The sequence below is a fragment of the Convolutriloba macropyga genome, chromosome 8, assembly GCF_964194025.1.
Source record: "Convolutriloba macropyga chromosome 8, txConMacr16.3, whole genome shotgun sequence".
In the NCBI taxonomy this organism is placed as follows: domain Eukaryota; kingdom Metazoa; phylum Xenacoelomorpha; order Acoela; family Convolutidae; genus Convolutriloba; species Convolutriloba macropyga.
This window is the reverse complement of record NC_134475.1, coordinates 19,361,984-19,389,021: the sequence shown is the minus strand read 5'-3', so window position 1 is coordinate 19,389,021 and position 27,038 is coordinate 19,361,984. Positions and strand designations below refer to the sequence as shown.

Below are 27,038 nucleotides of genomic sequence, written 5' to 3'. Positions count from 1 at the left end.
AAGCGTTTCCCATCAATGAACTGGAACCCCTCTTTTTCGCGATAATTTACATTACAGTACACGAGTCAGTTTTTCCTATTCTAAAGTCCTCGCGTTTCATGTGACCTCGCTAAACAAAGTGTTCAAAAAGTTGGCAAATTTAATGAAATTTTGATGAGTGAAAAGTTTCATAAATTGAATTGAAGTCAGGTGCAACTGAGCATTTGGCAGTTTTTGCATAAAGCTCCTGTATGATGATGACCTGATTCTGAGATGACTTAAATTTTTACGACAATTTATGAGATGATCAGAAAATTAATGTCAAAGGAATATGCTCATGAACTGCAAAAATGAAATCTGAAAGTACAGAAGATCGCACTGTCAAATTTAATATTATTTATCTTAAGTTCTGAAATCTGTACTCTGGACACCGTGAAATCAGCTTTAGATTAGAGTGATTCAGTATCGAATTATTAATGTCGATTCTGCATGAGTATCGTCATACCAAATCTCAATTCAATATAATTCAATACTGAATCACTCTAATTTAAACCTGGTTTTTGCTGTACTCAAATTCTAATAGGATATATTGTATTAGTTTGAGTTAAAGTTCCCAGCCCTTGAAAACTGCTCATAAAAAGGACCACACAAGGCCATTATTTGGGACTACAATGATTTATATGATCATGCAAGCCAGGGTCATCTTGCTAATGGTTTCTATAAACACATTTGTTGACAAGTTTCATTAATTTCAAGCGAACTTATGAACTATTGGAGCAATCATTTAGTATAGCAATGGAACTGAACAAACTGCTCATTTTGTTTATTGTGGTTCTGCATCAACGTAAGTATACAGTCATAGATGTTATTTCCCCCATTGTAGTAAAAATGCATCCATCTCTCTCATAGACAGAATCCAATTCTGTTAATTAGTAATGTGGTCAAGTGGGCAAGATGTTGTAGGAATTGGGCTGCAATAGGAGAAAATCCTCAAAAGTTCTCCGATTGCAGCCTCGCTCTGACACCATTGTATCCTTAACATCCGATCTCCGGGAAGCTTGATCAACAACCATCAGCCCAAGCCAGCTCCCGAACACTGCTGCATCCCAATGACTTGGCAATCGGCCATTTATTTTAATAAGAGTCGGAAGACAAATTATCCACTGGCACTAGCACTTTTTAATGCCTTGTAGAAATGACTCCTTTCACATTTGCTTCAATTTAGCTCCCCATTTTTGAACAGGAAAGAATAGATCCTCTAGAGTTCTTCCATTGCAACCCACTCATTTAAAACTTTTTTGTCGGAAAGTGTATGATAGTAAAAAAGACGCAATTCAGGACTGAAATAATTGTTCCGACCAACTTTAGTGGGATAGGAACTATATAATCAACTGGGTTTTCTTTTGTTCAGACAATTTTGGCCGATCGATAAAATTTTTCGAAGAGAGTTGTGAGTGTTATCAGTAGACAACTCCTCCAGCGTAGAATATGGAATAAAATTTTTTTTCAATTTTCGCTTTTTATAGGAAGTTATCGAGAGGCTTAAGGTTTTGTGAATATTAGACGTAGACGTGATTCAGCTGTTTTATTCATATTTTTGGTATTTTTGACCAAATTTTCGTCAAATTTTCTAGAATATGTTGTTAAAATAGTTAGCTGTAGTATTAATGATTTCATCTTTAAGGACAGAGGAGGGTTGCTGAACTGTTTGATCCGAGTTTTTTGGCTAGAATTAATGCTAAACTTTTCAAAATTCAGACTTTTTTCGTGAAAATGAGACCAAATTTGCTTCTTTTAGCCCACTTGAATTAAATTTGCTGGAAGTAGACACCTTAAAACTGCGTTCATATGCTTCTCAAGCTTGAAAAAGAGCTTGTTGTACTCCCGCTGGCCTCAGGAGTCTTCTGGAATTATAGTTTTTCAAATTTTCTCCATTTTTAAACTCAAAAATTATACAAAATGCATTATTAACTTTTGACAAACTGAAAAGTTTGTTTGAAAATTGATCTACTTCGCAACCGTTTAAACAATTGAGTGTTTTGTTAGACGCGCAGCAATATCTGGGTTGACGTTGATCTCAACATGGATCCTTACGATTAAAAAATCTTGATTTTAGTGATCTTTTTTCAAAATATTTCCGCTATGTAAACGTTTTTTATGGAAATTACTGACACGAAATTTCAATCGTGGATCAATTTATGACTGGTATTACTTACAATATACAAAGTCAAGCGGGATTATTTTACTTTTAGAGAGTTTAGCTCATGGCATTTATGGCTCTGACCAATTGTTTTCGTAAAAACTGTGACTTCTAGAATTTTGCTTTCATTTGTTGTTTTTGTGTTCCAATGACTCAGTGTCCCCAATCAAAGACCCAGTTAGTTTTCCACGAATTGTATTGAACCTAGACAACTTTTTCAGTCATTATGTATGTAAGGGGTTCGAATATGTTCGTTTTAAGATGATATCGGTGATTTTTGTACGTTGCCATTATTTCATCTTATTTTTCTCAACTTCTAGTGCAGTCTCAGTAAAAACAAGACAAAAATCAATTTTTTATGAGATATAAACTAATGGGTAACGTTTTCTTGTTCAAAAAATGGTTTCTTTGTTTTGATACTAAGCGTTTTCATTTTTTTTTTAATTTTTGAGTATAATTGCATATTTTATGAGTTCGTTTTGTTTCCTTGTCCATTTATTACAAATTTAACGAGACCAATTGAAGCAACGCATGGTATGGAAAATGCAAAGCGTTGGAAAAAGGATTATCTGGATATGTTAACCAATTTTGTTGAATAGTTTATAATTTTTCGGCTGAGACACAGTCACATCGCATATTGATGTGCATTTTTTAATTTTTTCAATTTTTGTCTTTCTTTTTGTTGTTGTACCCAAAACACCTAATAATGATAGGTCTCAATTGCTTCATCAGGACGTATAACTCAAAGCTGGTTGAAGATTTCAGCTTGTAGTTGTTTGTTTGAATGACATTCAAATAAATTTTTTTAAAAAATTTGAACTGTCTCTTTTTTTTCTTTCATTTTGGTCTCCTTAAAACTCAATCTCACTAATTAAAAGTGCCAATTATTTTCTTGATTCGAATATTTTTTGCGCTTGTTTATGCGATGTGACTGATTTAGTTTCAGATAAAAGTTTTCGAGATTTCTACTGTTCAAATTTTGAAGTTTTTTGTTGTCATGTCTACGTAGTCCCTTTATAAGGAAGAATCGTTGATGTTTTAAAACATGATGATGATTTACAGATAAACAACTTACAGTTCCTTCAGGTAATATCTTATAATTACAGTGCGTCGACCAGTGTGATGTCGTAAAATTATTTGAAGTTCTGCCTTCTTTATGTGTTTGTTGCTATTTTGTGGGATCGTGTCATAATCTCATTATTAACAGATCCAATCAGCTTTCCGAGGTGTTGCAATCTAATCCATCGCCCTTTTGAAATCCTAAGTCTGTTCTGACTTTGGAAAATATTTGTTTTCAAAAACATATTTGGGTTTTTTAGCTTCGTCATTTTTCAACTATTTTTTGGTTGGTTTATAGCTCAAGCTCTGTGAGCACAGGTAACAATCTAATTCCAGTGAACTTTTGTTTAATCTTTATAACGGTTTCAGCTTTAGCATTAAATATTTGCTTCGTTACTACTGTTACTACGAAATTACTTAAAATGTTTGAGATTTTAATTTGTTTGTACATTCTTAAAGATTTATTTTTTTAATTATTAAAAATAACCGTTGGTCCCATGTGCTTTAACATTTTACGCAATTGAACAATGGATAAAGACAGGTGCCAGTTTTTTGTCTTCAATGGAGATATAGGTGACGATTTCAGTGATTTCAGTTGATATCCTATGACATTAATAACTGTAAAAACATTATTTCCTAAAATAGAAACCTATTTTCAAACTTCTTTGATCTTTTTCGTCAATCTGTTAGCCGGTCCTATTGCAGACAGGTCCCATCTCTTTTCTATTGAAATATAAGTTAAATTGTTTTGTTCGGTTTTTTTAAGCGGGTTGGATTTTGTTCTAATTTACTAGTAGTCCTATTATCAACAACTTTCATCAGCTCTCTAGCGTGGCATTATTCTATTTTATTGTTTGTTTACTGAACGTTATGTATGTCTCTGAAAGTTGTTTTAATCTCTTCATCATTTGGCGGCCAATTAATTCAAGAATTTGGATGAGCGGGTTGGGAACACTATGTGAGTACCCACATTACCGTGCCTCCTTGTTGTTACAAATTTTCAAATGCTGATAGCAATTGAAATATGACTAAACAAAGCCCTATTTGCTTAACTAAGGTATAATTTACAACAAGATTTTTTTTGCCTACATATATAGAAAAAAGTATATTTAAATGCAATCTAAAATTGTTTTTTATGTTCTGTTCTTTTTACTGACCTAATAATTTTGCTGAATTTTTGTGTCGTGGATTTTCTCCCATTGTAGTTGATCCATTTTAAAGAAATATTAAAAAGGAAAAGTATTAGGTTGAATTCAGTAACAAAGCGAGGCTCATATGGGTGACAGCACAATAAATTATATTATAATATCATTATTGATGAAGTTCAAATTTCATTTCCCTCATTTATTAGAAACATATATTTGCGGTTTAATAAAAAATAATTCACTGGAAAAAAAAGCAAGTGGTTCTGCATATTTTTTAAATGGTTGAAAAAAGGAAAAAAACGCTCATGAGAATCTTGGTAATATCAAATTCATGCTCCATGCGGTACGTAAAACCAAAAGAAAACGAGTAAGGCTCTGACGTCATTGCTTGTGATTGGCTGAACTTAACGCATATAGAGAAGTATATTTAAAAAAGACTCTGAGAAACAAACAGTTTTTTCCTGCCCTCTCAGCATCAACGAATAATTGGGTTCGGCCCTCTCTCCAGCAACTCTCTCCAGAAGAAGAAATAAACCCAATTCGATCTTTTAGCTGCTCCACTTTTTCCCTCTGAGTACCTCAGCAAAAACAGAAATGAGGAATTGAAATTTTTCCCTTGCAAAAGAAAAGAACAGGAACCTGAGAAAAACAAAAAATTATCAGGCACATCAGAAGAGCTTGACCACCAGAACGTGTTGTAGCAAGAAAAAGACAATCTTACATTGGTGGTCCCAGAGAGGTTACTACGAGGAAGAAGTAGACCAATAGCAGCTCCAGATTGCACAACCAGGCGCTTGAGTGGACGGTGGTAAAAAAGTGTCCGCAATTCCAGCGAAAGGAGGCTCTAAGCAAAAAACACATCAAGTTACCCTCTACCCGCAAAAATCCTCAACTTTCGATCGTTGAGCGGGGCACTTCCGTGCTCTGTGCCACGCCAATGAGTGGAACGACGCCTGTTCAACAGGAATGCTGTCAACGTGCTTGACTGAACGTGCAATTGACAAATACTGCATTCTCCCGTTGCAGTTTCTGCAACAGGAAGCAGGACACCCGGTGCCAACGCTCCAGTTTCAACTCAATGAGCTGATGAGACACAGGATCGGGGGCTACCCAATTTTGAGGATGGCCAGGTAAAATTCATGAGTCTCCAACAAGAGGAGACTGAGAAAATCATGGACTCTTACCAAGAGTTTGGAAAGTTAATGAATATCAGTTATGAGACTCCAGTGCCAGATAGGAGATAGAGGGTCAAGAAGGACGTGGAGTGCTACGCATACCACAAAAAAGGACACTATTCTCAAAACTGCCGAACAAAATAGAATTTTAAGGGAATCTCGGCGAGCCTAAAATAATTCTATCAGCGAAATCTCAGGTCAATAATATGTCACCCAGAACTTCCAAGGCACCATCAGTGCGAGAAAGTAGCCATTCCTCGATACACATTAACAAAATTGATACTCATGAAAAGCAGAGCGCACTAGCAGAAACTGACAAGGCACTGGATTCCCATTCAAACAGTTCGGGTAAAGAAGACGAGCGGTCCTTCACTGGGACAGGGGAACCGACACAAATTGCGACATCATTTTTTTTGTTTCATCAGGAAGAAAACGTACAGCAAAGTCTTGTAGAGAGACTTCTGTCAAAACCTCGAATCAAGGCCAAACGATACCACACATTGGAGCTCAGAACTTGTGAGATTTACCGTAAGCTCCTTGAATTGAACATGAAGATAGATCGATTGCAATTTCATTGCAAGGAGTATTGACGTTTCTGATGTTATATTTTGGATTATCTCTGACCAATCACATTCGAAAAGTTTGGAAAAAAACTCAGTGGAGAGAGCCCCTGCTGTACTCTCTACAATCCACGCAGATGGTCAGTTCAATACGAATGAAAAAAAAGTCCACGGAGGCACTCCCCGAGAATGCAGATGCGGCAAACAGGGAAAAAATTCTAGTTCAACGTATTGTCTAAAATCTTTGAGCAAATTTTTCAAAGGCTGACTAACAATGCATTAGATGTGACAAAACTAGTAGAGCACAAAATTGACACCAGTGATATCACATTGATTGAACTACCCGCTAGTGGGAAAAAGTTGCGGCTTATCGATACTAGTGGAAGCCGATATCAAAACCAGTGGAGCTGAGCGAAGGACTGTTGAGGACACCAGCAGTGGGAAATCCTCATGCATAAGGAGATAGCTGGACAGTAACCCATGACACTTCACAATTACGTACGGTCCGTATGAAATGCTGAAGGAAAACAGGTCCGACTACTGGGAACAAAACAAAAGTTTTCATGTGAGGCAATTTTGTGGAACAACTTTCCCACTAGGACAAATGAATCAACTGCTGGGGCTTTTAGGGTGTTTTCAAACAAAGGTGACAGCCAACACTGTTGGCGACGGGCCAATTAAGATGAGTTGCTTTGAAAGAAGATTCCTCGGGGGCAGATGACTAAACAGAACAAAAATAGTGCCATACGAAAGACTATCCGTAAAGATCAAGGTCCCGGGAGCAAGTGTAAGCAATCCTCGAGGATTTTTCTGAATACAGAAATCAATTGCACTTGGAATTCTGTTTTCGTATTCCCGCAATATATTCTTGAAACAAAAGGGTTTATGGTGAGATTGTCACTGAAAGCCATGACGAAACAGCAGTGAAGACTGAAAGTGTCACACTTTTGCCAAAACTATGACGAACGTCAGACAAGAGAACCTAGATCGGCTCGAAAATACAAACGACAAGTTTTAGAATATTACCCTCAGTTGAATTGCTTACGAGAACATGTCCTCCGACTGTGAACAGAGGAACAGAGTACTGCTGCTGAAGTTGCTCCGCAATTTGCTTTAAAAACAGAGTGCAATAGCAGAAACTGACAAGGCACTTAGACGTTGTTTCTATCTGTTCGGAAAAAAGAACAAGAGCGGCCTTCCACTGGGACAACGGGATCGATGCCAGTTACTTCACTAATAAGTTGTATCATCAATGAGCAAACGTACAAAATGCACTTGTGGAGCGTCTTTTCAAATCTTCGAAAATGAGCCAAATGATACCACACAATGGAACTCAGAAATAAAAAGCAGAACCGAAGCTCATTTGATTGAACGTTGAGATCGTTTGCAATTTTGTTTCAAGAACTTTTAGCCCTTCTGATGTTAGATTTTGGATTATCTTTGACCATTTACCATCCAAAATTATGAATGAAGGCTCAGTGGAAAGAGCTCCTGCTGTGCTCTTTGCAATCAACGCAGATGCTAAGTTCAATGCCGATATGTGGAGATTCACGGAGGCGCTCCTTGAGAGTGCTCATGCGGCATACAGAGGAAAAAAGACGTATTTCAGAGTTTTGCAAATGCTGACAATGCACTATAACTGATCAATTGGTTAAACACAACAATGACACCGGTGATGGTACACCAATTGTGCTACCCGCTCACAGGGCGAACCTGCCGAAATGGAAGAGATTAAGCAACAAATGCGGCCGATGCTTGATTTGAATATCGTTAAACCGATACTGAGAATCTCACCCTAATTGGGATTGCTTACAAGAGCTGGACGTATGGCTGTGAGCAAAGGCACAGAGCTCCATTGCTCATTTTAAAACAGAGCAGACTAGCAGAAACTGACAACGCACCTGGATGCCTTTTAAAACTGTTCGGCATATGATTAAGAGCGGTCCTTCACTAGGACAATGGAACCGATGCAAATTACCATCTCAATCCTTTCTTTCATCAGGGAGAAAACGTAAAGCACAGATTTGTATTGTGCTTTGTCAAACCTTTGAACCAAAGCCAACCAATATCACAAAAAGGAGCTCAGAATTAGTAAGAGGTGCTGAAAGCTCCTGGGATTGAACAAGGCGATCTTTCGCAATTGTGTATGAAAAATTTTTGACGCTTCTTAGGTAAAATTTGCCTCTTTCTCTGATCACTCACCTGCCCAAAAAAGCAATGAAAACTAAGTGGATTAGGAACTTCTGCAGTGCTCTCTACAATGAACGCAGATGCTCAGTTCAATACCGACGTACAAAATCACGTAGGCGCACCCTTAGAACACAAATTTTGTCAACAGCAAAAACAAAAGACCTAGTTGAGCAGTTTAAACACCATTTTGCAGCAATTAGTGCAAAGAATGACAATGGACTATGTCTGAATAGCCTGGTCAACTTCAATTTTGACACTGGTGATGGCATCTCGATTAGGCTACTCGCCTACAAGGCGACCCTTGCCAAATTGCAGAGACTAAGAAATGAGTGCATCAGATGTCAGATTTCAACATCATCCATTCCTCGAAAAGTGATTAGAACACACCAGTGGTACTAGTGAAAAAAAAATGACATTTCACGTTTCTGTGTTTACTTTCAGAAAGTCAAAGCTGTCATCAAAGAGGACGGCTTCTTTTTGGCATTAAAGGATCAGACCTTGGATTGCTTGGAAAGGGCTCAGGTTTACAGCTCCTTAGATTTAGCAGCGGCCTATCGGCATCTATTACTCACCAAAAGTGCAAGACGGAATAAAGCACTATTTTCAACACCAGATGAGTACAAGGCAATTATAGGTATAAATGGTTACCTTTTGGCCTTAGCAACGAACCTGCAGATTTCCAGCGCTTCGTGTCTCAATTGTTCAAAGAGTAGCTGTATGATTTCAAGTTTATATTTCTTGATGATGTCCTCACTTACAGACAGAGCCCTTAACACCTCAGAAGAGCACCTTCAACATCTCAACTTTGTCAATATTGAAACCAAACTCATGAGGTTTGAAACTGAAGCCCAAAAAGTGCAAGCTAAATCAAATAGCGGTATCCTACCTTGGATGCCACATTAGAGCCAATGTAAAATGGCCAGATGAAGCGAAACAGCACGCCATATCAAATTGACCTGAGCTCACCAATTCAAGAGAAAAACGAGCAGTTAATAGCTTCTGTAGCTAATACAGACAATTTATTAGAACTTTGGGAGCATAACGAAGCCGCTGCATGATCTTAGTAAACAGCACCAGCTGTTCTATGGGAACAATAGGTGTCAGCGTTCCTTTGAAGTCTTCAGAAAAAAGTTTGTCGCAGCGCCGATTTTGAGCCATCCAAATCACGACTCACCTTTATTTGGACACGGACACGGGCGCCAAACACAACAGCATTTTGGTTGTCCTATCAAATTTAGACAATAACACGGAGATTCCAATGGCTCTCACTAGTTGTGTGCTAATGGGAACAGAAGTAAACTACATTAGAAGGGCGAAGTAAGCCTTGGCTGTTGTCCAAGAAGTAAAATGGTTCCGGTCCATTTTGCTGGGCATCCTTATTACACTTCGGACGGAGCACGCGAGTTCGCATCAGAACTTCGTCCGAATTCTGATGGAATTAAAAACAGAATGAAAGAGGTGTTGCAAAATTTTTACTTTCAAGTAGTTTATCGGCCTAGTGAGGAATATGATAACGCGCAAACAATGGCAAGAAGGCGACGGAGAGACAGCACCTACATCTTGCACAAAACCCCTTACTTTGAGCCGGCAAAAAGTAGTTTGCGAGCATCAGAGGTTTTTTGTCAACAACGTTTTGTCCAGAAGAAATCGTGGCCTCAATGACGAAGAAAACTCAATGACGAGGGACCAGGCTTAGAACATGCAACCTGAAAATTTTGGGTCTGTTGAACAATTGTGACCAAATGATGATTAAATACATTAGACTCATTCAAACGTATTATAACCTTGTCAAAGACGTCTATCTAGAAGCTAACTACCTATCACAGGTTGCAAATTGCAGTGTACTGGAACAACTCCAAAATGACAGGAGGGCAATTTGAAATGCGTAAAACACTCGATAGAACTTGTCAACGGTACTGGTTGCCCAATATCATTGATCTATAGACCAAAAGCAAACCATGTACAGCGCGATGGGCATTGGGGAAGAACTTGACAGTCAAGTTTTAACCAGTCACAGTGGGGATAAATTTTGCAATAGTGGCTGCCGATGTCTTGACTAGTAACGAGTAACAGAGATAAGGGAAACAGTTACATCTTCGTCATAATTGAATAATTTTCGAAACACGTAATCACTGTCCCTATTAAAAAAAACAACAGCTGTTGAGGCGGCGCATTTGTTGAAATATGGGTTGAAACATGGGTTTTGCAGTTTGCAAACGCTGATACGCTGCATAGATACCAAAGAAATAATTTCTGCAGCGAACTCGTGACCGAATTGTGACCCGGCTGAACATAGAGAAAACTCGGACATCTCCTTTTCACCCTCAAAGAAACGGGCAATTGGATTGCCACAAAAGATGTCTGTCAGATGTGGTATAAAAAAACTGCTCATTAAACTAAGAGAAGGGGAATCCATCAGCCCATTCGTATAGTTTGTGTAGAACACAACGGTCTACAAGTCCACAGAAGAAATTCCTTTCGCTCTAGAGTTTGGAAACAAGGCTTTCTACTCCATTGACTTGATTTTCTCCAAGCAGCTGGATGCATAGTAGACTCTGTTGTTAGAGGAGAAGATGTAGGAGGTCCAAATTAGTGCACTCGAGACCCTGGCTGAAGCACAGCAAAGTCAGAAACTTAAAAAAAGAAATTTGAAAGCATAAATGAAAAGAAACGTATCGTACAGACGACAATGTGTCACCTCAATTGGCAAAATTTAAAAAATTCTACCTCTCATGGCGCAACCCATACACAGTTGTACGAAAAATCAATGAAATAAACTACAAAGTCTGTTTCAAGAAGAACAAGAGGAGAAAACAAATTGTTCACTAGAATCTATTGAAACCTTTCAAATTGCGATAGCGAAGGTGCGATCAACCTTTGCGCTGATCAGCTCACAAGGCAGAGAGAAAAGATTAACAACTATATGATGCAGACGAAGTGGTCAGTGGTAAAAACGAAGACGCTGCTTTCCTGCCGCGTAATTGAAATATCAACAAAAGTGAGCCTGTGTACCAGCGGGACAAAGAATCACATTGGTGGTGGAATTCGAGATGCTGGTCTAACGCGACAAAGAATCACAATGGTGGTGTAATGCAAATGAATGCAAACTAAGGCTGTTGATTACATTCGTTTGAGTACAAAAACTATTTCTCGTTAAATCTTGGTTTGGGAAGCACATTTCTCAAGTGGAAAGTTGCTTGGCATATTCTGAAGAAAATTTTTTACTTTTAAATATCAATGATTTTTTACTTTTAAATATCATTGATATTTAAATATCAAACCTTTAAATATCAATGGCTCTGTGACACTGTTGTCAGATTGTCTTGAGATTGAAAATCTAATTTAATACCTTTCATATCATTGATGAAAAGTAAGACAGAGGTATACGTGGTTAGCTTGCTGTTTCAACAATTATTTGAGAAAAAATTGAACGTTTTTTCCTGAGAGTTACAGTCAATATATTAGATTCAACTTTTACCCGGGTGGAAGTTGTTGCAAAGAAGAAGTGCTAAAAATGAACGTGCTCACTTTTAACGCTTGGCTTGCATAAGTTATTTTGTGAGAATTGTGTTGAAATTTTGATCTGGAAGTTTTAGTGGAGTAGACTGAATGCCAAAAATTTGTCAAACAGTCTGCAACGAATTCAAAAAAAATATTGAAATGAAAGGTGTTGAAATTTTTTTCATCGGAATGAGCACTTCGAACTATTTTTTATTCAGAACATTTGTTTAAAAAAAATGACAAATATGTAAGGTTTGTTGGTTCTTTAGCCATAATGTTGGGCCAAAATTGCACTAACTTTCAAGAATATCACATATTTTACTGATTAAATTGGCCTGGTTCCAGACAAAAAAATCACCCAAGGAACACTAGAAAGTGTTTTATCGTCACAATTAATTTCATCAAAACTGATTCGCTCTGTTGCTAATAGATTAGATGATTATTCAAAATGATGGAGTGTTGCTGAATTACTCATTATTCTGGCTCATTAACTTATTTTGAAATCTTGATTGTAACTTTATTTTATTGTACCAATTGTTTGCGTCATTTTCTCTTCACTGATCTCTGTCGGTCCTCTTTTTCCAAAAATACGACAAAATAGCCAAAAACTGAGAGATATTTCAGAAAAAAATTTTGAAGCACTCTTCAATTATTGAGAAAAAACACTAGGCATGACAGATAGAAAAGAAACTATTTTTTTCGATCAAATTTCGCTGAATTTTGATCACATTTGATTTATCCGGGGAGCATTTTATAGAATTTGACAATGAGCAGTTTTTACATTATGTAATAAATTGAGAGGTTGTTGAATCGATGTTTTAACTGCGTTCATCAAATTAATGGATTTTTGCAAGAATAACATGATTGATTTTTTATCAATTTATTCCTCAAAATTTGGGGGACAATTAGAAAAAAGTCATTCTGAGGGGTATTCAAGGAATTATTATCGTTCTACTTGCAGTGGATTGTTTATTTAGCAGAAGGAACAGTTTTAAGAGAAACATCTATGAATGAATGGGAAGACATCTGAAAAATTAAAATAAGAATTCAAGTGGAGCCAGATGATTTAAACAACATCTTAGTGATTTCCATTGTTTTCCGAAATTTATGATGCTTATCAAAATTAAATTTCTCCTCTTTGTGAATTCTAGTAATGTTGTTGCATCGGAAAGGTTGTGAAAGTGCAGTATTGACAATTGTGATGCTGCTGAGTTCACGATATTTCTCGTTACGCTTGCTCGAATGATACTGAAGCAATGATAAACATTTTTTCTAAAAATTTTTCATGTCAATAAACACTTTTTTCAAACCTATTTCAAATTATGAAAAATAATCTGCGGTATATGGATTAGTTTAAGAGGAATGTGTGCTGCCATTACATTAACCGTTAAATTTAAGTAGAAATTTTGTGAAATTTTGTTATGAACGCTGTGAATTTTATTTACCTTAAGTTTGAAATTTACCTTAAGTTTGCTCATCAAAAATCTGTAAACATCAAAGGCATGCACTATGCGTAAAGTTCAATTATGTTTCGGATTGATTTTAATTTCGAATCCTGTGCATTCTAGTTATAAATATTTAAAAATCACTAATCTTGAAAGGGCGAATTCTACTTGCAAGTGTACTCAAATTTCTTTGTTGTGAGCGCCGCTTACGTTTTCTCGATTATATGTTTCCAAATTCAACAAAAAATTTAAGGTAAGCGTTGATCGCAAGTGGCAAATAAGAAGATATTTGACTCAAGCGATTGACTCAAGACATCTCCCGTCATAATTTTGACGCAAGCTGTTACTCTGGATTTAATTAAGAAAAGAATAATAATCAGAAAGGCTCTTTTTCGAGAGCCGTGGCTGTGTTAGAAACCATCAAGTTACCCATTGATCATGTTCTATCACTTACGGTACTACGAAAAGCATTGGCAAAGGCAGACTGGACATTGAACAGATCCAATTTATTACAGATCAAAGACTGTTTGAAAAACAGAGCATCAGTGGTTGACGGAACACCACATGAAACAAAAATTAATGCTCAAAACGTCGTAAATAGAGAAATATTGCCTCATAATCCAGCCTACTTTTCTAACCAAAAGGGCATCAAAAAATGGCAGTAAAATTGCCCAAAGATGATAGCGCACTCGTTACCGAAAAGATTTGAAATCTTACAAACAGCATAGCGTGGTGACAAAGTTATGTATTATGAACAACTCTAAATATCAAGGATTGATGATTTCTTGTTTGTGTAACTCACTTTTGTTAGTCAATGATTTGCAAGATTAATCAGTTCGTTGGTTTTGCGATGGGACAGAGGCTCCAAATCTCTCTATCAGATCTCAACAGAGTTGAAAGTCTTCTATCAGATCTATACAATTCACGCTTCGATTGACCTTTCGAAACCCTGCCGTTCGTGAATGCTTCTCATCCTGAAGAGAAGCAGTCAGCAACTAAAAATTAATGAGATTGCTTCCGACCAAAAACTACAACAAAGCAGATACGAATAGACATCTAAGATGCAGTTTGGAAAGCATTTATTCATTGGATTGGAAAATTGAATCCTAAATTTGCTTCTTCCAGCTCGGTGAGAACTTAAAGAGAAATGCGCAGTGAGCCGTCAACTGCTCGGATAACAACATTAACAATAGTTCAGAATTTTGCAAAATATATCAAACTGTATTTGCACGGTTTTCTTGACAGTTAAACATGTCTTAACTGCATGTGAAAATTTTCAGTAAATTTGCTCAGAAAACTCCTTGTTATGTGAAGACCAAATTTTGCATTTCTTGAAACAATTGCAGGAACGGCCCTGGGCGTATAAACAAATCTTTCAAATTTTGAACAGTTTTTTCTTCTCAAAGGAGAGCAAAAGAATAATAAGTAAACAAGGACTGAGCAGGTAACAGCTCGCCAACAATCAAAGTGGCCGAAAAACAAATTAGGCAAAAATTGACGAGAACTTACATCAAATTGTGCAACTGTACCAGGATCAGAATATTATTTGATTTCTTGAGTGGCTGCACTTATAATCTTTTACTATTTGAAGTGTTGATTCTGCTATTATGATCAAATAGCTTCCGTAATCTAAATTCAAAATGCTAGAGGTGATAGGATTATTTGAATTTTGATCAAAAACAAATTTTTCAGTTTCTTCTTCTCTACTCAGCTTTTTTCTCCGTTTTTTAACTACCTAGTTGTTTAAACGTTCCGATGTGATTAGCCCTCATGATTTGATTATTGTATAAAGTTCTTGTAATTACTCGAGCAGTTCGAACCGTAGACCTCCGAATCCGTGGTAACTGCACACTATCCACTCAGTAACAATGATTTTGGTGTTTCAACTTCAAAGTTCGTTTTGAGATTATAAAGCTCTTTTGATCGATCTAAATTGCGCATTAACCATGATTGTTTTCTCTGGGAGTGTGTTGCTTGTTTTTTCGACTGTTTATTCTGGGACTGTTTCGCCTGATCACCTGGCTATCGTGTGTAGACATTACATCAATGATCTTTATGTATTAAGGCCACATCAACTTTAAGGCCTCTTCTGTTGTTTCTTTCTCTGACTTGTTGGTCGTTTTCGGGATGAAAAATACACTTCCAATTAAAAATTTCGAGACGCTATCATCACATTTTAATCTCTATAATGTTAGCGCACATTGAAATGATTAAAGATCATTACGCCGTAAAACACTCATATTTACCACTGTAGTAGACTTTGGTTGTAGTTGGACAACAGTGACCTGCTTCAATTAGAAAGAGATTTATATAATTTATCACGAATTAATAATTACCTAAAATCGGATTTAGAAACTATAATTTCCCCGCCTTCAAACCGTCTTTACATTGCAATTCGTCTTCTTAATCCGGAACTAGTAATGCCTTCTATTGAATTATTTTCCAGTTTGGTATTTGTTATTATTTTTAGTTGACACTTTGTTAAGAGCAATCGTGAAAATCAGTTTCGAATTCGACTAAAAAAGCTAGAAAAATGTAACTTTGTGGAGTACTTGTCAATTCTGCGGGCCTGGAAATTTGTCTGATGAAATGGCAATCAATTATTTAGGTGTCTAAGTATGAACAGTGGTTTGGTCAGATGACATTTTTTCAATATTCGGGAATCTGATCGCCCTTACCTAATTGTGAGAGAAACTCCGCCCATCAGAAAATGTTTTACTGCCATTAGTAGCGAGTCAGAGGCTGATTCAGGTTACACTTTGCTCTGAATGAGACTTATTTTTCTTAGAGTGACAAAAAGAAGTCAAATTCAGAGCTAAATTAGAAACCAGAGAATTAATACAAATCTTTGTTAAAAAAATTTGATCCGGAATCAAAAGTTTTTGCTCATTAAAGGTTCAAATAAGTGTGTTTGTTTTGTTGAAGAATTCTTCATTCTTCTCAATCGATCTCTATGACATCAGTCCTGTTCTCCTTAAGTTTCAGAATTCTTCTCGTTTCAATCTTCATTGAACTCTTGAAAATTATTTATGTTCTCCCCGCTCGTTGGGTGATACAATATTTACAAAGACGAAGGTCCCCTCTCGTTGGGTGACACTTCCCAAATTAGAAAAACCCTCGAGTTTTCTGAGTATTCCTATGATTCAGAGGAATCCAGATATTAACAGTGCGGAATTCTGCTCTGATTCAGTGAGGTTCGGAATTACTGCAGAATCGCCATCTTCTACCGCGTCTGTCGTCTACCGCTTAACATATTATCATTGTTTTAGCTACAACAGTCAGGTCCTCAACAGATGTGTGTCATTTAGAAGCAGCCAGTCGCCTGCGAGCGAATGTAGATGCACACAAAAGGCAGAAAGCAGAGAGGGAAAACAAGAAAAAAAGAGGAAGATGGGGTGCAAAGGGAAAAGGAACTGAAGTGCAATCAACTCCAGGAGTTCTCGAATTTCTTCTGCCCAACAACGAAACACTAATAGGACGGCTGTGTAAGTCTTTGAGGTGAGAGCTACTCAAAAACTCAAACGAAAAAATTGACCCAAACTTGCGTCAAAGTATCTGTCAAAGTATCTGTCAAATAACACACCAAACTTTTTTTGCAGTTTTTACTGACCCTAGCAGACCGAATTTATCATAAAAACAGGCGGGCACACTTGGTCCGCGAAAGTCATGTAGAAATTTTGTTTTATTGTCTCGCCACGGTTAGTAAGCTTTCATGTACATTCTGTTTTTTTCTTGGTACATCAATTGAAAAAAATCAGCATCTTGGCACTTTTGGCAATGTGCGGGTGAAACCCTGTGCTTAATCAAATAACCCTGAGTCAGAGAGAATTGCTATTTTGTAAGGTCTTGCAAGGTTCTTGTAAGGCATGATTATCTTGAGTGTAGAAATTTGTACTTTGCTTAGAGTGGCTACCTGGGGACGGATTAGCGCCCAAAACTCTAACAAATTGAAAGGTGAGATTTGAGAAATCTTTTAGAGGGCTGATTTCTCCCCACACTGCTGTTGTATGCTCTCGTCGGCTGTTAGAAACTCAAGTTGAAACAGCGAAATGATTCAAGTAATCAAATAACATAGGATTGGCAAATAAAAGACGTACTTAATTACTGAAAAAAAAACAAAAAAAGAGTTTTTATTACAAAAAATGGTTTACCGTTCTACCCTCGTTACCAAATTCAATTAGCTGAAAACTACTGCTCTTTATGGCTACAAAATTTCACTCCAAGTAACTCTCAATTAAGCCGCCTGATCTAATCTTGGCTTTCCGGTGTTCTCATTTTGCTAAATTGGATCAACTCGACGATGTTTTTGTTTTCACAAGTTCTCTACTGGTCAACTCCTAAACTAAAGCTCTGTTGGTATACTGTTATGGTCCTCCCCCTTAGTTAATTACCAAGCAACAACATATACAAGAAGGCCAAAGAAAAGATTTTGTCCACATCGCAAATTTGGACTGCTTTATTTACGCCTTTCTAAGTTATATTTTGCTATGACTTCAAACAATCAAATGCCCTGAACGCCTTCTTTGTACATTGCTGACTTCTGTTCCAGCTCTTCAATTTAAACAAAAATGGATCAGAGTTCTAACTCAACCAACAAATTTATCGGTCATACACTCAACTCAGGTTATTAGAACTTTCTGGAAGTTTGAAGTCCCCCACGGTATCTATTAAAAAAAATCCCTAACTAAGACAGCAAACATACTTGCTCTAACTTATATACAAGTTTGTCCAGGATACGATAGACTCCTGACAATAACTAATCTTTTATAAAGCTGATCCCCCTCAGAAAATCAATATTGCACCCGTTCAGCTTCTAAGAAATCTCTTTATGTTACCTAAAATTCTGACTTGCTCTATGGCCTTGAACTGCGAGCCAACAATTTTACTAACAATTTGTAGTAAAGAGAGCTTTGAAATTCAAGTTCACTCAGTCTCAATTGCCAATTGAAGTTTTCTCAGTCGACATTTTGTGGTAAAGAGCTATTCTCCAAATTAATCTCCCTTCCCTTTTACATAATGCTTCTCCATAATAATTGCTGAAAACTGTTTCTCTTTTTCGTTACTTGGCTCAAACTGTCAGTATTCTGGTCAACAAATGATTTTATTTCATGCACACTTTAGGAGGTCACTATTACGGCATCGACTCAACCTATTACCCTTATCCCTTGTAGTCTCTAACTCATCAGACTTTTTTGTGAAACATTGCTAATTACAAATGATGGTAATTAGTACATCAAACAACTGCTACGGCACCCTTCAACTTACAACATGTAAATATAAACCTAATAAACTGGGCACTACTTTTGAAAAGGATTACGTGAATTATGAACTCGTCCGTATTAAAATGATATGAAGTACCTAACAAAAAAAAACAAAAAACTCGAAGTCATTTTGGGTACTTCTCAACATCAATTTGGTTAGTTGAGCCATCATAACCTTTGAAATCTTCCCCCTGGCTATCTCATCCGAATTTTCACCCATGTTATGGTTCAACTAACCTATCTAGGAGTATCATAAGGTTAGCACTTATGAAATTAAATGACCAAGTTCTGCTGCGTAGCACTCAAAATAAATAAGAATCACATGTTCCTGTATGTAAGTACTGTTAGTCATCCCCTTCTCAACAATATTATTAAGATCATAAAGTCTATTGTATTCTCTAGACCAGTAATTGAAAACAGGAACCTGTATGAAACAGAGAAAACGATACTAAAGTGAACTAAAGGATTATTAATAAGCTTGTGATATCAAATCTACTCATCAAATCAATTTTACGTGTCAAGTCTTGACATTTTCCCTCCTGTGGTGCTTGAAAGATTGACCTTCAATCTCTTGACCAGACCGCTACCTCACAGCTGTTGGTATCCTCCTCCCGTACCATTTCTCCACCCGTTTCATCCTGCTCCATCTCTCCTTCCGCCTCGTTTCCCATTATCCTTTTCTATGCCAGAGACTGTCTTCGGAACCATTGACGTTTTTGACCTCACACAATCCAAAAGATTGCTGAGTGAAACTCTTCTTTCGGTTGCAGCTTCCACCCCTGATCAAAATCAACTGGTAGGTACCACAGATCCGAAGTTGTAGCTACTTCCACGCTTCTGTTCCCAAAATACTTTGATGAATCAAAGCACAATGCACAACATCTAGCCCCGAATCTGTCCTCCGGTTGACAGAGTGATAAGCTGCTCCTAATTGAAAACTTCTATCACTCGGTTCTTTTTCCTCCATCCAAACATCGCTCTCAACCTCAGTTTTCATCTCACTTCCAGATATGAGAAAGCTGTCTAAACGCCACTTGTCTATTTCGTTCCCCGTACTGTCCTCAACGGTGTTCAAGTCTTTTGAACAAATGCAGGCTCCACCCGCAAGATCTTGCGGATGGTTCTAGTCTTCAGTTATGTTGACAGAGAAATTTTTTACCAAGTCATACCGTCTGTCCGTTTCCTCGTCCTCCCTATTTGTCGACAATGTAAACTTTTGTCCCGTCAACTAGATCAAAATTACTTCCTAAATTTAGATTCTAGAACTTCTGCAATTTTAACAAGTACCTTTTGTATTGGTTTCTCCAAAGCTGACACTTCGCCGCTGGACTTTTAGCAACGTTTACTCAAGAAGCGTTCCGCCATGTCCTGTCGCCTTGTTTCAACTCTGCTAGCACCCACTCCGGCACCAAACCAAGTTCTAAAAAGGAGCTAAGCCTCTGATTACTACTTGATAATCGAATTGGTCCTTTGAAGCTGCATCCTGCATTCACTACTAGGCGAATGTGTACTATTCAGACGAATGCTCAGAGTGTCTACCTCCTTCACCAGCTCTTCCAACCTCCTCTGCATCCCCAGTTTCAAACAATGATCACGACTTACAGTCTCTACTACATACTTTCGGTTATAAGCCGTGCCTGCCAACGGACGAATCGACGCGAATATTGTTGCAAAATCAGAAAAACTTGATGTCGTCTTCCGCACCACAATTGCATCCCAACCTCTGCCCAACACATCAGATTGCCTTGTAAATAAACTGCCTAAAACTCAAGTTCAACCATTGAGTTGTCCTCACATGAAACAACTGGTAAAACCCGTTCAACTGATAGGTTTTCCATCATGTTGGATAGGGACTGCTCCAACGCTTCATGAAAACATTCAACTTTTCTCATTGAGAGAACACTATTTCTGCCTTTACTTCACACCTCTCGAGCTCCTTCGCGGATATGAACTCGTTTGATCATCCTATCCAATAACCATTTCCTTAGTTGGTTTTTGTATTACGAGCACTTCAGCTGTCACAAGGTACATCACCATCGAAACCGTACGATATCCCTTGGATCGGCTTTTGTCCCAATTACCCATGATTCTAATAGAAATTTAGGTTGCGTTTTCATCGTAGAAAAAACACAACTATCAGCTTTTTCAGCCAACCCATCATTAATTTCTAAGAAAGTTTTTGTGAACACGACCTCGTGTATAAATTACACAAAGCTCCTCCGCAATGAAGACGTCCGTTGAACCAGTTGTATTTGTTCCAAGTCTGTCCGTTATGAGACACTCCGCAAAAAAATATTGGTTGACCCGACATTTTTTGAATGAATTTTTCCACCTACTACTGACGAAAAACCATGTTCCCAAAATTTGACGTCCTTATAACTTGTCCTACGTTCAACCCACTCATTGCGTTCTGAGGGAAAATCGACCTCATCGTCTCCATTATCTGAACCCTCATTCAAAATCACTCAAGAAATAGGAATTAGTTTTTCCGTCAGTGGTTGATGAACGGTCTACATAGTATAAAAGCCTTTCAGGATTTTTTTTTCCTCCAGCTTCGACAGAAAAAAATCATATTGACATTTCACAGCTTTACTTGTTCTGGATTTTTCCCTTTCAAATTCTAACAACTTTTCACGGCACTCTCGTTCCTCTCCTTTATTTTGTGACCGGAACTCCGGAAATCTCTATATATGCCTCTTCCGCTACTGATGAAGTTGGTTGCTTCCCATTTGTTATTAGTTTCCTCAATTGGTTGATCCGCAGTGGTTTGATCAACAAGTTCTTTCACTCCCTCTTTCACTCTTGTATTCCAATTTGTGGTCTGCCATTCAGTTGAGGACAAAATTACTTCCTGTCGAGTTTTCTCATCAGCCTGATATTCTATGCCTACTTTCTCTTCTTTGCTAATCTCTCCTAACCTACTCCACTTCAACTTTTCTGCCTGCTCATCCATCATTTGAAGTAAAATTACAACTTGCACAACAATTTTTGTCTGAGCATCTTGAGTACTACAACCTGCCATCATTAATGTATTTCATCATCTACTATTTCATTTTTTGTCTATGCGATAAATCCGTAAACCCACGACTGCTTTTTCTAAATTCCTTCAATCCATAACAGTCTGTTTCAACTACTGAAGACAACCGTTCGTCGAGAAAAATATGGTATCCTTTTATTGTAAATGCCGCCCTGCTTTCCAAAAACCGGGTGGCAAATCACATACTGCTTCCAACGCCTAACCTCTAATTAAGAAAAGCATTGACTCCGTTAATTGTTCCTCACTCACTTGCAAAGACTACAACTTCAAAACAATTTATTTTCCAGTCCTCCCAATTCGTGAAACTCTCTGACGGAAAATGTTCCACAAATGGGAACGAACTTCAATCCATACTTCAAAAAATTTTTGCCGTTAATTTTCTTTTTCGTGTTTTTCAACACTACACTTATCTACTGCTACTACTTGCCTTCCATGCCTAAGAAGTTTTCTTAATCTCTCATTCCTGCTTTGTGTCCCCCTTCTCAACCATCAACTACCCCCTTCTCAACCAACAACTACCGGACTTCGGACTTCACTGAGTCTTTGCCACCGAACACTATCTGACTGCTGTTATTGGACAAACACTTGCCTGCTTTGAAAATTTCTCTCCCTCAGAGTCAAACTCCCAAATTTGTTCACTAGTTTGACAGAAAAACAATACCAGTGAAAACTACACCATCTCTCTCACACACTCTCTATCTTTCTCTCTATTACACTCTACTTGCCTATCTCTCAAAACTGTCACCTGCCAAATGTCAGCTTACCAAATTCTTGTTCTAAAGTTTTGATACTCTGAACCGGCCTTCTGTTCCCAAGAATATCAATTACTAACACAGAGAGTCTTTATCTGTCTTGAATGCACTCAGATTTTTTTCTTACTCTACCTTTCTATAGCTCTCACTACTCTCTACCATCTCTACCTTGCCTCACAAATCTCTTGATCTTGGACAAGGTCTTGTCGCAACTTCTTCTCACTTAGAAAGCTAATACATAAGTTTACCTCTCTAACTTCTTTCAGCCTCACTTTAATTTTCGCTATTGGATAAAAGTTTTCTCAGTCTATCTTCGGTACTAAAAAAATTAAATGAGAACAATACCAACAGTACAGTTTCAACTCAACCCTGATACTGCTCCACAACAATTCCAGCATGCACACCCACAAACTCTCTCTCTCTCTCTCTCTCTCTCTCTTTTTCTCAGTCAAGCGCTATCTTGACTCTGTCCGTTTGTTTCTGTTTCTTCTCTCATTGTCGCAAAAGTCGACTTTTTCTCTCGTCTTCTTTTTTGCCGCTCTTGAAAAATCCAATGTTCCGCTGCAACCACCATAGCCGCTGATTCAAACGCAACCATTCCAACTATCAAGCAGTCTCTCGAGAAAACTCACGCAGGAGCGCCAGTGTAGAATAATGCGCTTTGCTCAGGCTGACTAGCTGGGGACGGCCTGACGCCCAAAACTCTAAAAAATTGAAAGGTGGTTTTGATGTCTCTGAGAGACCTCTTGGAGTACTGATTTTTCCCCGAAGTACTCCGGTACGCTTTCGTCCAACACTTAGAACTTCACGTTGAAACAATGAATTGATTCATGAAGTTAAATAACATCAAATTGGTAAAACCGAAACGTACAAGATCACTGAAGGAAATTAAATTCAACAATAGTTTCTTTTACAAAAAAAATGATTCAGAATTCTATCTTTGTATTCAAATTCACTAGGCTGAAAGCTATTCTTCTTTATCTCAACAAAATTTTTCTCCGGTTAAATCTCAACTAATCTGCCTGATCAAAATTAGCTTCTCCTTTGATATCATTTTTCTAAATGGGATCAGCTCCCTCAACAATGTTTTTTCACAAGTTCTATACAGATCAATTCCTAAACCAATGCTCTGTGGTGGTAATGGTTTGTTCCGCCCCCTAAAAAGATATAAATCAACAATGTACAATAAGTCCAAACAAAAATGTTTTTTCACATCGCAACTATGGACTACTCTATTTAAGCCTTCCATACGTAAGAATTTTGAGTTTTCTACAACTTCGCTGCCACAGCACACAACCATGGTACTTTACTCTTCCTTAGCAACTATTCAAAACACCGCGTATTAGAACGAGTGAACAGCAAATTCGTTCAAACCTCTTTTTGTTTAATATGACTTCAAGTGAACAAGTTTGCCATAACCTCAAGTGAACAACTGAATGACCTGAACGCCTTTTTTATACATTGTTGACTTCTGTTCAAGCTATTCAAATTTAACAAAAAGCGGTATCAGACTTCTGACTCCACCAAATAATAAATCGGTCAACCACTCAACTCAAGAAATTTTGAGAAAATTAAAGTCCCCAACAATATCTATGAAACAAATTCTCCAAAAGTGACAACGAAGATACTTGCCACAAGGTATGTACTTAGTCCCTGCCAATTTTGAATAGCTAAGGTAAATATTTGAGGATAACTAACCTTTTATAAACTTTACACCCATCGGAAAAATCAATTTTGCACCCGTTCAACCTCCAAGATATTTTTTTTTCTGGTTCATAAGTTTCTGGCTGGCCAAATCGCTTTGAATTGCAAGCCGTCAATCTCACTATCAATTTATAGACAAGCAGTTTTCTAATCTCATTATCAATCGTTCTCAATCGCGACACTTTGTGATAAAGAGCCTATTCTCCTAATTCTACATTAAGTTCTGACAAAATTCTTACAATGAATGGCTATCTTGTAAGATTACTGAATTCTCATTCAGTTAAACTGCACTCTCATTGGCTCTTTTGTGCGCATTTTTCTTCATTTAATGCATTGAAAACATGAGAAAAGATTGCGCACACGATTGGTTGATTACAAGATTTCAAAACCGATTGCCTTGCAAAACGAACGCCTATCTTGTAAGAATCTTATAAAACGAACGCTTATCCTATAAGAGTCTTGTAAGACAAAGTCGTATCTCAAAATATTCGTTCATAAAACCGTGCAACACGATGTATCCTCTTGTAAGATTCTGAGAGAATCTTACAAGACCATACAAGATAAACATGCCCAGTTCACTCGGGCATGGTCCGGTTTATTGTTAATTAGGTACTATATGTGGCCTGTTTTATGTTTGATAAGGTATCATATATGGTCCGTTTTATGGTAAGTCCAAAAGCCTCTCAAACTAAACTTTCCTGTTATCAGACAGACCCAAGCCAGCTTACCTGTTAAAACTCAGAAATGCCACATTAAAGGCAAAATCAGTATCACGTGATCATAGAAACGCGCTAGGTCATTGTGAAACTAAAAGGGCGCTCAAGCCTTGCTAAGAGTTTATTGTCTTTTTTAGTAAATTTTGACGCAAGGTTGTGAGAGTTCAGAACAAAATTTTGGTTGCATTTTAGTCTGATATCTTTTGGTGAAGTAATTTGTAATCACATTTTGGCCTGAAATTCTGTCATCAGAAATTTTTTTCGCCTCGAACATCAGCCAGAGCCGCAATTCTCACAATTATCTTAGAACTTGGATTCTAAAAAACGTTTTAATAAACATTTTTTTACTTTTTTGCCTTCCAGGGCTGCTTGGCTTGCTTTTTTGTTTTCTCTGCTATTTCAGCCTGACTCAAGGATTTCTTTTGAATTTATGAACAAAAACCGCTAACAACGGCTCGAAAAAGTATTTTGAGCGAAAAAATCTTCACATTTTAGCACATTTTTACATGACTTCAACATTTTTAGGGATAATTGTAAAAAAATTTAGATGAATTTTTTTAGCTGTCTATGCATTTCTTACAAGTGCATAGACAGCTACGTCTATGCATTTCTTACAATTTCACACTTTTTTTTAGAATTTCTCAACTTTCAGCTTTTATTACACAATTTGCACTTTTTAGCCTGCATTTTTGCCTGACTCGTTTCCGCTACACACAGAACCCGAATGGACTGCGCTACCCAACAGTAGGTGACAAAATGATGTTCGAGCTACTCATAATTCACAGATACAGAAGCCTCAACTGGTTCTCCCTATATCCCCAAACAGGTACGTTTTCAGCCCAATTCGACACTGTAAATCCTAGCTAGGACCTGAGATTAGGAAAAATTTTCCAAAATGTAAACAAAGACCTATTTTTGTATTTTTAAACAACCTATTTTAACGGCTCACTATTAATTAAAAACCTATTTATCATTGAACATAATATTTAATTATTTATTTTAACATTAATCTCAACTACAAACCTATCTTTCATCACATATTTTTATGTACATAAAGACCCATGTAAGCTTCTGTAGTTTATCTAGACTCCATCTGGGATTAAAAATCACGCTGAGTTAAAAAAAATGATCCACAGATTTCCAGTAGCGCCGAGCAAATGTCAATTCATGAGTCGATAAACTCTTTTCATTGGCCCTTTTGAGATCAGAAAAGGAAGTTTGTCAACAATTGAAAACATTCTTCTCCTTTTCGTTCGAGATTCGGGGAGCAAGGCATCAATGACATGGGGTAATTGGGATACATATTTCAAAGTAATATTATTTTAAGTATTCACAGATCCACCGTTCCGTTCTTGTTCATTGCAACTGGACGCATTATGAAAACGAACATGAGGAAAATAGACGGAATTTTGACAAAATGAAAAAAAAGAGTAGCTAAAAAATGACAAAATGCGCCAATGTGAAAATTAAAATGATGCTATAAACACTTTATTGTCCAGATTACATGTCAAATCTCTTCCCGCAATCAAGTGTTATCTTCTTCAAATTTTTATGTGGATTTCACTCTACGTCTGTTATACTTCTGGGCTGGGGCTAGAACAGGAAGTCAAAGGATAGTAAATTGAAAGCCGAAAATTGGGACCGTTATACTGCTGGTCCGTACATTAGATACTTAAACGACGGGGTTAATCGCGGGATCACATGTATAACTTGAGAGTTCAACCCCTAGTTCTACTCTTGGTATATAGTTAAGTATTAAAGAAAGTTAAATGCAAATATGAATTAATAAGTTATGTTAAACAGCATCAAATACGAACCGAGCATGATATAATAGTTAAGGTTATTAAGACTGAGATAGCACAAGTTAGCACAGGTTGAAGTATTCTAAGTTAACTTGTAACTTAGATAGAATTTAAGAGATGTTAATTTATAACTTAGAAAAGTTAAGCTGAACTTACCTGATTTCCAAATTTGTGCTAAGTTAATATTTTATGACTTAGAGAGTTCTTTGTTAAGAACATGTCACAAAATATTCTAAGTTAGAAAAATATCTCAAGTAAACTGAGATTGGGCAAGAGAGCAATACGGGAGTATGATTTTAAATCAGAAGTTATCAGGGACCAAATTGTGCTGGTAGTTGAGCGTGCAAGCTCCTTTTAAACTTGCGGACACATGGTTCTCTAGTATCCTATTGGATAAAGATAACAGTGTCGACAGAGTTACCAAGGTTAAGTTGGTGTTTTCTACGTGGCGTGACAATATCACGTCATGGTAGTTTTAGTTTGAGTTAGTAATCTTAAAATAGTAGCCTATT

The 27,038-nt window shown here is 37.2% G+C and overlaps 1 protein-coding gene across 1 annotated transcript in view; it reads left to right on the top strand.

Annotated features, from left to right (window-relative positions):
• Nucleotides 1–741: 741 nt before the first annotated feature.
• LOC142343986 (uncharacterized) overlaps nt 742–27,038 on the top strand; it is a 64,013-nt gene continuing 37,716 nt past the window's right edge. The window contains exons 1-3 of the mRNA XM_075395411.1: nt 742–823; nt 16,524–16,752; nt 25,405–25,550. Of these exons, the coding sequence (XP_075251526.1) occupies nt 775–823; nt 16,524–16,752; nt 25,405–25,550 (424 nt within the window). The 5' untranslated portion in view covers nt 742–774. The remainder of the gene's footprint in view (nt 824–16,523; nt 16,753–25,404; nt 25,551–27,038) is intronic.